The sequence below is a fragment of the Ochotona princeps genome, chromosome 2, assembly GCF_030435755.1.
Source record: "Ochotona princeps isolate mOchPri1 chromosome 2, mOchPri1.hap1, whole genome shotgun sequence".
Taxonomy (NCBI): domain Eukaryota; kingdom Metazoa; phylum Chordata; class Mammalia; order Lagomorpha; family Ochotonidae; genus Ochotona; species Ochotona princeps.
In genome coordinates, this window is record NC_080833.1 from 90,943,072 (window position 1) to 90,957,160 (window position 14,089).

Consider the following 14,089-nt stretch of genomic DNA (forward strand, 5'->3'; position numbering starts at 1 on the left):
TTGAATAAATTTAGTTTGGTATTAACACCCATTTTTTCCTAATAAACATCTTGAGAAATCACTAAATCTTACAGTAAAATATGTAAAGCATAAAGCATTTATCTCACTAAAGCACAAGGACACTCACATTATGTTATGAACTAAGATTCAATGTTTTCTGACTTTACAATATTGGAAAAGTGATGTGCATTTATTAGGAACTCTGGTTTGAACGTGGATCTTTTTCTGAATCAGCCAGATGCATTATAATAATTCATCTTGATGTAGAACACACTGGCTCCAGGCAGCCATGCTATCACAAGGTCAAACACCAACACTATTGCTAAGCTATGACACTCAATGGGTTAGATGTACTAAGTGAATTGTAAGCCTATGCCATTTCCATTTTCTAACAGTATTATCAAGATGTAACCTCATGACAAGTTGAGAGGCACGAGTACTATGACATGAAAAACAAGTTATATTGTAAAACATCTTCAACTAAAAAGAATAAAAATTTTAAGGGAGCACAGGCTGTGACACAGTTTTAGGACAATAAATGGTAGGGAAATAGATCAGTGCCATACTCCTGGAAGGAATTCAGAAGCACACTCATTTATATTCAATTGTCCCATGACCTCTTCCCAATTTTTGAAGAGTACTAAGGATTCATGATGCCCTCTGACAGTGTGACTAGGATGATCTTTGTAACTAATGTTAGCTGACCTTGTCACATCTCTAGCTAAAATTATTCTAAAGGTCAATTTTGTGTGTCTTTAGAATAAACTCCAATTTGTTGATGTGAGTTAACAAAAATTCAGTGTTAGTCTTTTCCTCGGTTCTCGTCCTACCCATTTTCTCCCTTTCAAATCCTAAGCACCGTGTATTTCTCCAACTCAGCGTTTGATGGAGCAGCTCTCACCTCTGCTCCTGTTCCACCAGCCCCCTCTCACCACCTGGACCTCCATTTAGATACCATCACTATCTACAGATCTCAAGCCAGAGCCGCCTTTGACCGCAGACTCCTGTGTTCCTAAGTCTTAACCACTACCTTTGCTCTGTGATGCTGTATGTTTTGTCCTCAGTAAGGGGAAGGAAACAAATCTTGTTCACTCTTGAAAGCTTACCACCAAGTCTACCTACTTGTCAAATGGTTAAACGGACAAAAGAGTAATCAAATATGTTCATGAAACAAGGTAAAGTGACGAAAAGCAGAATTTCACACTGAAAAGACAGACATTTTATAAGCACAAAGGTACCAGGCAAAAAAATAGGACAAAATAAAAGCATAAAGGTCGACAGTATGGAAGGATTACAGGTGATTTCTCCATGGAACTTTTCTAGACTGACTTGTATTTTCTGAATATTTAGAGTAAATTTTAGAATGCAAAGGTCCAATTTATCAAAGAAAAGCAAGTGTTATTAAAATATGCTTTATTACCTTAAAGTAGTACTTGGAAGATATATTATTATATTTTTGTCCCAACAACGCAAAGTAGTCTGAAAACAGTTTTTCAAACTGGCACAATATTCAAATATTGGACATTAGTGTAAACAGTTAATTTTTTAAAGTTTTTTTAAATTCAGCTTTCAACTTTAATATTGTGACTGCCAGGAAACCTTCCCATTTCATAACTGCTAAGCAGAGAGAGTTCTGCTGGGTGTCATCCACCCAGCATGTCTCAGTGCCAGTGTCTACAGTTGTCTGATTCAAAACCTCTAATTAGCTGCTTTATCTTCTACTGGAATTCTTCTAGTGCTAAGTTTTAATCGTCCAAATTAATTGAAATACTGTAGCAATTTCAGATTAACATTTTCAAAATTAACAATGCATAAAATAAAATCACCCATAAATCTGTTTGGTTACAGCAGCCACTAATGAACTCTGCAAAGCGTACCAGATCCCACTGCTAATTTGCACATGGCACACAGCTAGACCTCATGAACAGACTTTCCTCTAGCCAAAGCCTGGCACAAGTAACGTACACATTAGATCGCTGGAAGGGTAAAGACGCAGGAGCCAAATAAACTGCAATAAAGGTTGGTGCTCAGTAGGAACTGTGTGATCTTGGGAAATTACTTAACCCTCAATAACACTGGCTTCCTCTGCTGGAAAATCCCCACAATGTCTGCCTTCTGATACTCAGTTTCATCTAATTCCCTTCTGCACATGTAACATCTGTCACATCCCTCTAACCAACACAGGATGGCAAAACAATGGCATGGCACTTCCACGACTGTTGCAAAAAGACTAATTTTTTTTAAATTTATCTATTTTGGTGCTAGCAACTCAATCCAGCTCCCCTACGTGGGTGTCAGTGACCCAAGTATTTGAGCCACCACTTGTTTCCCAGAGTGACATTAGCAGAGACGTGGAATTAAGCAGAGCCAGCACTCAAACCCACACATCCCAAGAAACAACTGCTATGTCAAACGCTGACCCAATATGTGAGGTTTTAATTTCTATCTCACTAGGAGGCACTATTGTCTTCTTGGCTTCCACACTCTGATGAAGCCTGCCCATGGAGCAAAGAACTGACCATAACTTTTTGTGAACAGTATGACAGGCATTCAGGACCAGAAGGAATACATTTCTGCAACATCTGTGTCAGTGATCGGGAACCAGATTCCTCCAAAGTTGAGTCTTCACATGATATCTACCATACCCAACATCTTACATGAAGTTTGATAAGAAATCTTGAAGCCAAGAACTCAACTAAGCCTCCCCAAGATTTCTGACACAAATGAAACAAGACATAATAAAATGTTGGTTATTTTAGGCCTTGAATTTATGGTAACTTAGCAAGAAAAACATAGCAAGAAAAAATGAGTGCAGGTGTTTACATATGCTTGTACTTATAACAGCAATCGTTACTCCCCACAGAGAACTCATTATGTGTCAAGGTTTGTGGATGAACAGTGTACCAAACATTTCACTTTAGTCATGGTAGCTATAAAACCCCCTTTTTAGAGTTAAGACTTGCTTACTTGCCCAAGATCATAAAACCAGTAAGTGGACAGACAGGACAGAAATCCAGATCCATGTCACATCAGAGCCCCTTCCAGGGGTGGGGAACACCTGGCCCATGGACCATATAAATCCTGCAAAATCATTTGGTTTAGTCATACCAAGGCAATGGCAGGCACAGCACGAAGTTCAGGAAATCTACAGCAGGCTAATTTTCAGTTTATAATTCTGTATGGCCCAATGATGATGCTATACCGCTGCCTTAGTCTAAGCCATTTTACATGATTGCCTCTGGCAATTCATAGCATTGATGTGAATTAAAGCACCTCATATGGACCAAACTAAGATCTGTCCTCCTCCCTGTTTCTTCATTACTCATTCACTGCAAACAGCCAGGCTATTACCTAGGTCAACACCAACAGGCTGTGTTCTCTGGCTCCCTAATATTCTCACTATAACCCTACAGCTGGGAGGGCACCTACATTCCTGCCTGGCTCTAACAGATTTGCTGCATGAGGTCCTATTTCCTCAGATTACTAATGCGACAGACCAACATTTACTAATACATGGATAAGAAACAGAAGAAGAGGGAGTATCTGCTTCTTGAAGCATATCACTGTTTTCAATGTAGTCTATCAAATAGATAATTGTACATGCTATCAGAGTTATAAGGTGATCAATGGTGTGGCAAGAAAGCTGTTATTAGTTGGAATGAACATTTGTTGGGAGGCTACAGATCCAGTTTGGGTATACTTTGGATATATATATAGTTTTGGAAATATCAAGTTTGGGGTATAATTTCCAGCTTTGCCTCTTTTGATGTTAGAAAGTAAACAGAAGTGAAAAGGAATGAGGAAGGGAGAGGTGGAAAACACAGCCCCAGTGTGCTCAACAATAAATACTCCAAATGTCAAACCAAGATTTTTTCCCCTCCAACATTCTTTTATGACAGAAACTACAAAAAATAAATCCCATGCGAACAGGCTAGGTTAGTGTCACACCCCACTTTGAACGCTGACACAAAAGCCAAGTTGACCAATTCCAGAACACTTTGGCTGCCGCAACTACTTCAGAGATGAGCATATGGGCTAGCCTGTGCTAATTAAAGCCCTCTGATATTTTTGCCAGATTTACTTAGAAAAAGGGTATTCTATTTTTCTCTGGGTTCACTAGCTGTGAGGATAATTTTGAAATTGTGAGGATAATTTTGAAATTCATGCATATATGGGATAGCATGGAAAATGTGTATTTCAAAAAATAAAATTATGCATTTTTTCAAAAGTTTTTGCATCCAAATAAACGTTTTTCAATTGAAATTCTCCATGACCATTTTGAATTAGCCTTGTCAACTGAGAACTGCTAATGGACATCTCTGCCTCTAAATGGGAGAAACCTGCCTGAGGAGCCTGTTGACACAAAGTCAGAAAATTAATTCAACTCCAGTAGTTACAGGTGCAGCCTGTTGATGCTATTTGGTCATTGGAGGTAGGGGAAAAGTGCCAGGCAGTTCCTATGACATGACTGTTACAAAATCCTGATTTTGTGCTGAGCCATTCCCTGTGTCTCTGGCATCACGTGGCATGCTTTTCTTCTTCCAAAATGGAATATTAGATAGGGCATGGCTACAGATATTGCAGGAAAAACACAAGCCATAGTCCATCTTCTAATAAAGTACTATTATTATTAATGATATATGTCTAAAGTAACCGATTAAGTTCAAAACTTCCTTTTCAGAATGTTCTAAGTATTTAAGATACACATAAAACAGACATGGCTATAATAAAATTGTTAGACATGCATAGTGACCCAGAAGTTTATAATATTTCAAATGTTTTATGATCTTCAATAAAACAATGATTTTTTTCCATCCAAAGGCACCCCGTGTACATTCTAGAATATTCACCACCCCTTCTGTTTTTATTCCAAAGGGACCAGAGCAGTACTTGGAAAAGACTGGCTTGGCACGGCGTGCACAGACCTGCCAGACAACAGCTGTAGAAATCCTTTGTGAACTCCAAATGAGCCCTGAAAGGGAGAAATAAATCCTCCTCAAAAAAAAAAAAAAAAAGTGAGCCAGAGACTGTGATGCTCATTTCAGAAACCTGCTATCGTGGTAAAGGGAATTAGAACAGTAACCCCAAAAATAACGACAAGGGGATCAAGTGCCTTAGTGCAAAACTAGTCTTACTGCTGATAGCTTAATAGAAGCTGGGGGGAAAATCAGCTGTTTTAAAATCCAGAGCATGCTTTGCAGCATTCGTTCACAGCTTGGATTTCTCATTTCTCTGCAATGAATCTTGATCATTGGGTTCTCCCAGTTTATTCCTTTTTTTTTTTCAAGATCATTTCTTTCTTTCAATATGAAATACATTTTTACACATTTACAATTATGCTCCCAATATTTAGATTAGAATTTACATGTGAAAATAAATTTTGGAGGTGACAGAAAAGACAGAAATAGGCTTGACTGATTAACATCGAAATATTATAATCTGAAAACTACTTATTCATTATAGAGAAATGCTCATTTACTAGAATATTCAAGAGTATACAATTGCATCCCTCATACAGAAGAGAAAAACATTTTTACATCAGTGATTAAAACACTAGGTTATTTTTTTGTATACTTGTAAATCTGAAAACTAAAATATAAAATCCCTCTATGGAACAAATTGATATTCTGTTTAAAATGAAATCTGAAAGAAATTAAACAACTCTTTTTAGACAATACAGTCAAAATTGTGATTTAATGAAATAAACCAACATACTACAACATTTCTGTAAATAAAAGTATCTATACAAGGTAAAATCTATGTGATTCCATGTATGCCTGTCTTTGCAACACATTTTGCTCTTGTGTATGTCCTATGTCGAGTTCATTAGACTGGTTTTAAAACAATGCCATGTCATAATGGTTTTACACAAAATATTACACGCTTTATATATTCATATGCATGTATGTATTGAGACAATCAAAATGTGCTTTAATCTATTCCTTTCCTAGGCAGAATATAAATTGCTTGTAGAGAAGTGCCTTGTTTTAAAATTAATGACATTTGATGTGTTTAACATCACATAAGATTTGAAGCTGGCAATAAGAGATTCCTCCATTTCTTCCTTCATCCAAGAACAGATGTGTGGTGGTATAAACCAATCCTACCTACTAGAAAGAGAAGTGCACCACCTTTGAGGAAGATTGCACGAAGAAAGGTTTGAGACATTTGGATGAACAAGATAGCATTTCCAATCAAGAATTCAACAGTGAGCACATGCAAAGTAACAGCTCTCAGAAAAGACTTATCAATTTAACTGTTATCTGTGCATTTACTATTCAAGGTTATCACAAATCACCTAAGTAACTTAAAAATCAGAAAGGGAGTATGCTACCTAAACACTTCCCATCTAATCATTAGGGAATGCAGCATGCAACAACAGGATGAATTTTCTTTAATTTACTGAATGTGGACTGAAATACAAGATTCTATAAATTTCACAAATGTAAGACAATTTTGCAATTGTCTAAAAACACGAACTTGAAAAAAAGACCTGTGGCCTGGTATTTAGATCTGACACATGCAAACTGATAGACACATTGCAGTTTCTAACTTAGGGAAATTTTAAAGTTCAGTATTAAAACTTAATTGGTAACTCTGACCTGGATAGCTCAGATATTCTTGAGATTTATGATCTCATGTGCTTGAAAAAGGCCTAGCACCTCCATGTTCCTGAAATAATTGATCTGTCTGTTACAAGTGTTATTTTACTGATACTAACATCTGTCTCAGGAAGAAACACACAAACTCACGAAAATACCTTGCTATATTTAAGAAATACAAATGAGCTACCCAAATTTGCATCTAGCACATCACTATTTTTATAAAGGCAATCAAGATCAAAGATTGATAAATTTCTCAACACACAGAAGAGAAACTACACAGCAAAGCCAAATTCAACTAATCTACAAAGGTTAACCACAGTTAATAAGGAAGAGTATTCTTTATATAAATGACTGTCATTAATTTTATCATTTTTCATTCAATTCAGAGGCAGAAATTGCCAAAGTTCCTAACTACTGGTTCACTTCCCAGACGTCTGCAATGGCTTGGGGCTGGGACATGCTGAAGCCTTGAACCAGCACCCAGTCCAGGTCTCTCATGTGAGTGCCAAGCAACCAAATGATCCATTCCCTGCTGACATCCATGGTGTACATTCATAGGAAGTTGGAACTTCAGCACTCTGACTCAGGATGCAAGTGTTCCAATTGTCACCTTAACTGCCATGGCAAATAATCAGTCCCAACAATGACAGTTTCAAATACCTTAACAACCCAGGATGCAAACCTACAGTTCACATCTGTCTTAATTCTGTGTAGAAGTTCACAATATAAAATTTCAACCTTGGGAGACAAATAGTAATCACTTCACCAGAAAACTCTCAACCTTCATTGCTGATTGTGCAAAATGTTCAGAACACGTAAAAGTTTAGAAGCCCTTGTAAAATGGGAGTAAGAGCCAATCTATGACTGTGATTATGTAACTTCAATGAAAATTCAACATAAAATTAAGTATTTGCAAAGAAATTACCGGAAAACATTATCGGTTCTCTATCAAGACACATTGTTCATTATAAAATAACATGCTCTAATGTAAACTAATTAGTATAATAATTGCTACCACTTACCATTTACTACATAGTGGCCATGTTCAAAAGCATTCTGCATGTATTAATTCATGTAATGTTCACAAAAATTTTGTAAGGTTGATGCTGCTATTAATTTCCTTTTCCAAGTAAGCAAACTTTAGCAGAGAGGGAGGAGGCAATGCGCCAAAGGTCAAGCCATAGCCCAACCACTCAATCTAGCCCTAAGCCCAGCTAATGTGGATCGAAGCCATCCTTCCCACCACCAGATTTCACTAAGTTCAACAGGATGAATTTTAAAAACAAGACAGCCAATGCATACAATAATTCATGTACAAACAAAACACCCTTGAAAGAGAAAGAAATACAGACAAGGTGCTACCTTCTGCCATTTCCACTCTCTAAACAGCTAGGATTGTGCCTGGGTGGTGCTACAGGTAGAAACTCAATCCAGTTCTCAAAAATATTTGGAAAGAAATCAATTCCACCTTACCCAACACTACTACCTTCAAGGGTCTGCATTTGTAAGAAGCTGCAATCAAAAGTTGGAGGTTGGCATCAAACCAATGCACAGTGGTTTGATGTGTAGACATCTTACATATGGGTCAAATGCTCACTCTGTTATCGAGTACGATTTATTAAATACCTACTATCCACAGAAGTATGCCCCAATGTTCTTTCAAACACAAAAGGATCTATGGAAAAGATATATAATTCAAATTTGTACATGGAAATTTAGACCTCATGAAGTGGTTATCCTGGCCTACCAAATGGTTTAATCTGCTTTTGCCTACAACCCACTCTGAGGCCATGAGCATATTAGTACATGGGGATATCAACTATATTAAATGAAGAGAACAACAAATCCAAGAAACTTCCATAGTGAAAGCATTAATAGCAAATTATGCACCTTGGAGCCACTCTGTTCATACAACTTCAGCTTTCCTGATCCCTGTGTGAACATCTTGAGTGAAACATTCCACACACAACTGATACATTAAATGACAATCTACCAGATTAACATAAGGTGGTCACAAGGAAGGGTTAACTCTGAACAGAGAAACTCAGCAACTTGAATCAGAAAAAGGCAGAGGGAGAAAGTCAACCAACTCCAACATTTTAAACCTAAATCAAAAGATACCTAAATAGAGAAAAAGATATTGCAACACCAGTAACTTCAACAGGCAAGATCACCAACTATTTTTGTCTTTTTGGTTCAAAAATGTGGACAACTAAAAACATGTTCTAGTCTTAATTAAACCTATTGGGAGAAACATTAGGACCAAACATACTTTTCCTTTTCATTTGTAAGTTTATTCTTCAAAAGGTCTAAAATCTTTATGTAAACAGAAATAATAAAATTATTTATGTAAACACAAATAACAAAAGATTATTATTATAGTTTTTAAAAGCCATCACGTTTAGGATGAGGGGATAAAAATTTATTACTGGTCTATTTTGCTGTATTTATAACATGAATTCACTATACTTCCTTTAGGTAATACAAAGGATTACAAAGTTTTGTCCATAAAGCAAACTGTTAAGAATTAAATGTTCCAACTGACACCATAAATATAGCAAAGTATTTCCCTGGGGAGAAATGGACTAAATAAAAATGCCCATAAAAGAAATAAAAGACACTTAAAATATAGCATCTATAAAGCTTAATTTTCTGAAACAAAACTATTACATATCACTCAAAATCAGAAAAAAAAGTTGCACTCACTGTCACGCACTTGTATTAAATAGAATAAAGGAAGTCTCTTCTAAATATTATTGCAAAGTCCTCTGCACAGAGTATTATCTTGGGAAAGTTTGAACTACTAAAAACTAAAGCAGACCCTTATTTTTTTAATGGCCTTAATTTTGTTCTGTAGTTAAAAGATTTAAACTGATCTCAGGGCACAAGTGAGGCAATTTCTAGCCAGAGGCAACAAAGCTCCCATAAACACTAGATAGCTCATAAACTGGCATGGCTACCATGGGTGTGGTTTCAGTTAAAAGGTATAATGCTTTGAAAACTAAACTTTACAACTGGGTGAACACTGCTCATGATGAGAAAACAAAACACAACACAGAATTTGGATTATTTTCCTGCAAGACTACCCTAACTCTCATGTTACAGCAAGTGCACACATTGAGAATCTTTTAACCCACAATAATAGGACCATATATAATAACAAAAATACCTGGTAATTAAACTGTGGAACGTTTTGCATAGTGGACAAAAAAATAATCACACTAACGTAAGGATATGGCAAACTTCCACTGTTAAGTAGGAAGCAGCTGAATATTTTCTGAGAAGATACTTGTTTACTATGTATTGTAAAACAGTACAGAAACAGGGTGAAGATATTTTTCCTAAAGTTTTTTCTTTCTCTTACTCCCTACAAAATGTTAACCTTGAAGTGCCAGTGTGTTGGTTAATTTTCTTAGCAGATTTAGGAGAGAAGAGGTAAAAAGTCCTGGATAAGCTACCCTTAACCAAGCTGCCTGGGGCTGTTCAGTGAACAAATAACCAGCTCAACTGCTGATTGTGGAAAAAGCATGGTACTGTGTTTAACTTAGTCATTATGTGAATGGTTTACACTTTGGACCACAGACTCTGGGTCACACAGCATATAGCAAACTAAGAACAAAGGCCAACAAAATGCCTCACTTTCTGTAACTCTGCCCATATACTTCCATAATCACAATACTGAAGTCATGTTTATTAGATGTATAATCAGAAACACACCTGAATCCACCTGTCTGGAAGCTCTCCGGAGTCCATTGGTCCGTTTCTGTACAGTAAGGTGAAACAAAGCAAAACAAAGAAGTGTTGGTGGCTGGTAATATTAAAGTTGCAACTTAAAGTACTTAGAAAAAGTGAAGCATTTTTTTTCAAATTAAAAATATGATTAAATTTGATCACAAGCTAATAGCATTTTCTAACTTCATCTTCTGCTTTTCTAATCAGTCTTCCACATCATTACATTGGTAAGCTGTTAATGCACACTGCAACAAAGAAATTTTTTGTGACCAATTTTAGATACTGTGATATCACTTGGGTAAGTCTCTGAGATCACAGGAAAGCAAGGTGAGGCAACCATTCTCAGTAGGAAAATGTTCCCAGCAAAGATGTAGCAGCAATAGCCTCCAAACCAACTCTAACTTAGCTATCTGTGGGGCTTAGATGGACCAGAGACTGAAAGAGATAGACAACTACAAAACAAGATCTGAAGCCCTGACTTTAGCCAATACCTAAACCAGGATGGTGTTTCAAGTAGGGATCGGTTGTTCTGAATACAATAGAAAGCAAAAACACTCACACAGCTCAAGATTCATAAAAACGTGAATCCTTATTACAGAAATCCGTAAGAAACACTGTGCATTATAGAAATTGTAGAAAAGGTGCAAGATATGAGAGCTTTTAAACCTTTGAGAATGCATTGTTACACCTTCAATTTCATAAACATTACATTAATTCCCATGTAAAAATTTTGCTAAACTTACTAGTTAGGAAGGACTTGATTTTCACATCTGAATGTGCTACTGGATGGAATGAGGAGTCTAACACTACCATGCCATTCTGATGTTTACAAAAGCCAGTTTCTTTTTATGTGTTCAGGTCTGCATGCATGTGTGGAGACTTGGATTCATTCAGAGAGCACACTTAGCTTTAACAAGCATGAATTCTCCATGGATTTTTTCACACAGGGCGGCTCCTCATATGGCTTCCATTCTCAGGTTCAATGAGTGAACTGGAGACTTTCAGCCTCAAGCCATATCCATCACAGTCCCAGATGTATAGTGAAAGCTAACTGGAGGAATTTTTAAAATACTATTTTTAAATTTACCCCAACTACTTCCAAATTGGATTTATAAAAATACTAATAGGATCATGAAAACTGGCACTGCAGCTGTGTGGAGCCAGAAGAATGGACACACTGGAAAACTGTCACCCAGAGGGCCTGAGAGGGAGAGGAAATGTTGCTCTGGGCATCCTGGCAGCCAAGGCTCAGGGAGGTGAACTGTAACAAGGTGCAGGTGCAGGTCTGTCAACATGAAAGGGAACTGCTTTTAAACAAAAACTTTCCTTCCTGAAATGTTAAACCACTTCAGAGCTCTTCATAGAAAAGATCACAAGGTGAGATTATTTTCAACAGGCAAACACATAAGGATGGGGGTAGGTAGATGTTCCTACTTACACCTCCCATCCTACTGTATGTATCACAGAAGATACCTGTTTGTCTGATACCTTCTAGTCTCAAATCATTTACAACACAGAAGAAAAATCAGTTTTTGGTCAGATTCCTAGAATCCCCAAACCAGTGTTATTAAACTATTTGCTTAAAATGCGAAAAGTAGAGTTTAAGATTATATTTCCTTGAATTTAGCATTAAAATAGACAACAGAATTTTGATTTTTGCATTATGGATTTTAGAATAAACTACCCAAGTTCAAATGCAAATGATACCACTGGGCACTGTTCCACGGTGAGCATGTCACATCATCGTACCTCAGTTCTCTCCTGCACAAGACAGGAATAACAATAGCACTGACTTCCCAGGGGATTATTGTAAGAAACTATTTATGTTCATGCTTAGGAAAGTCTGACACACAGGAAGGATTATTAAGCAACAGTTTATCATTATTAGCAACTTCCTGGCATTTTTGAATGTGTAAGTCACTTTCTCCTGAAAAGTCACCAACAAATCAGTCACTTGTGAAGAAACCTTTCTACCTATTTAGGATCAAAATTCATTTGGGGAGTTACAGATTTACTATAGTTTAAAAGAACCTAAGAAGTCTTTTATATTGCAAAATACTTGGAATAAATTTGAAACAATTTTAAAACGTGAATTTAAATTGTGATTCTGTCATGGCTGTTTCTACTATCCTCCACAATTTTGTACTTAAAAGACCAGGACAGAACTGACCAGGCCATTGGCCATGCAGGAGGGCAGGGAAACCACGACTCCTGGAGTTCCCAGCTACACCCACGGACCATGAGAATCTGACTCCATGGCCTCTCAATCACCTTTGATCAGGGAGAACACCACACTGGATTTTATAAGCAACCCAGAGTTATTCTTTGCTTCATTATCCATTAACCTTGCGCTTCTACACACACACACCCCCCATCATCATCATCCAGATTTTCCTGATCCTTACTCCCGATTTTCCTCGGAATCTTGAGTAAATTTTACTTGCTAACTAGATGCCAGCTTCGTTTCCTCTGCTTGCTGTAATGTGTGTTAAAGAATGAATCTCTGCTAAAGAGATTATATAGCGATAAACTTGCTTCCTGGAGTTAGAGATTCTAAAATTCCACTCTAGAAGGTGGTGAGAGATAAATACCCCAGGTATGTTTTCAAGGCCCACCATCCTGCAGTTATTGATAGCTGGGACCAAATCATGAGTGAAATGCATTCAAAGCTACTGAGAGAAAAATATTTGGGGACCATCAACCAGTTGCTGAAGAGAAAAAAGACTGTCAAGAGACCTGGGAAAACTGAAACTCAGAGTTAACCTGTGCACCATCTAAGAGTCTGCCTTAAAGAGGGGACACACCTGAAGGAGGGTGGGGAGAGATGCTTCCTTAGACTCTCCGACACACTTCTGCCTTAAACCAAAGTTTCCTAGTGCATGTGGCATTGTAACACTTTGACTATCATTCTCCATCTTGTAGAACTTATTAGCACAGTCACACATACATAAAAATTGCACTTATACTCAAAAATTAAGCAAGCCATTAAAAATCTGATGCAGCATTGAAAACACAATGTGACAAATCATTTCATAAGAAATTTACAGGTACTGATTAAGAGCAAAATGTATGTGAGAAATTAACTTCATATTGTGAAAATTATCAGCCACTTATTACTGCACTTTTCCTTAGTCACATGTTACCCCATTAAAATGAAATGAAATCATCTTCCTTGGAAAAATCAATGCCTAGGCTTTTGATGAATGTTCAGTAACTCCGAGTCGGAGTTCAGAGCTGTGCACGGTATATGATTCAAGAGTCTAGACACCATGCAAGCATATGAAAGCTGCCTTGCTGCCTCATGGATGTTGCTCAATCAATTCTGATAGCCCTCAGGAAATTTTCCATATGAATGAAATATTTAATTCATTTTAGTTCTAGAAGAACCAGGGAGGTCTATTTAAAAAATAGAACTATTAGAAAAAAATATAGCATGCTACGTACTGCGTGATCTAGAATCTAGATTGTGATATCAGTTAGCAGATTCACTCAACAGCTATATGTAACATGCACTTCACACATGTCACACAAACTATGTCTGATAAAGTGAGAAACAGATGCCTCACATAACATTTGATGCTTTTCGTTTTCAAGTAACTATCTAGATAGCTTATTGATACTAATATTACAAAACTTTTGAAGGTAAGTTTCATAGTAAAATAATTTGATAATTTAATAGCTTTTGTCATTTTATTCTGAAATTCTCAGAATAACTGATAGTGTTCAGCTATGAAATTTTTTATTTTTTGTTG

At 36.8% G+C, this 14,089-nt stretch overlaps 1 protein-coding gene across 2 annotated transcripts in view; it reads right to left on the reverse strand.

Annotated features, from left to right (window-relative positions):
• VAV3 (vav guanine nucleotide exchange factor 3) overlaps positions 1-14,089 on the reverse strand; it is a 371,921-nt gene that overhangs the window by 105,087 nt on the left and 252,745 nt on the right. For both annotated transcript variants that reach the window (XM_004581990.2, XM_058659743.1), the window contains exon 19: positions 10,323-10,368. In XM_004581990.2, the coding sequence (XP_004582047.2) occupies positions 10,323-10,368 (46 nt within the window). The remainder of the gene's footprint in view (positions 1-10,322; positions 10,369-14,089) is intronic.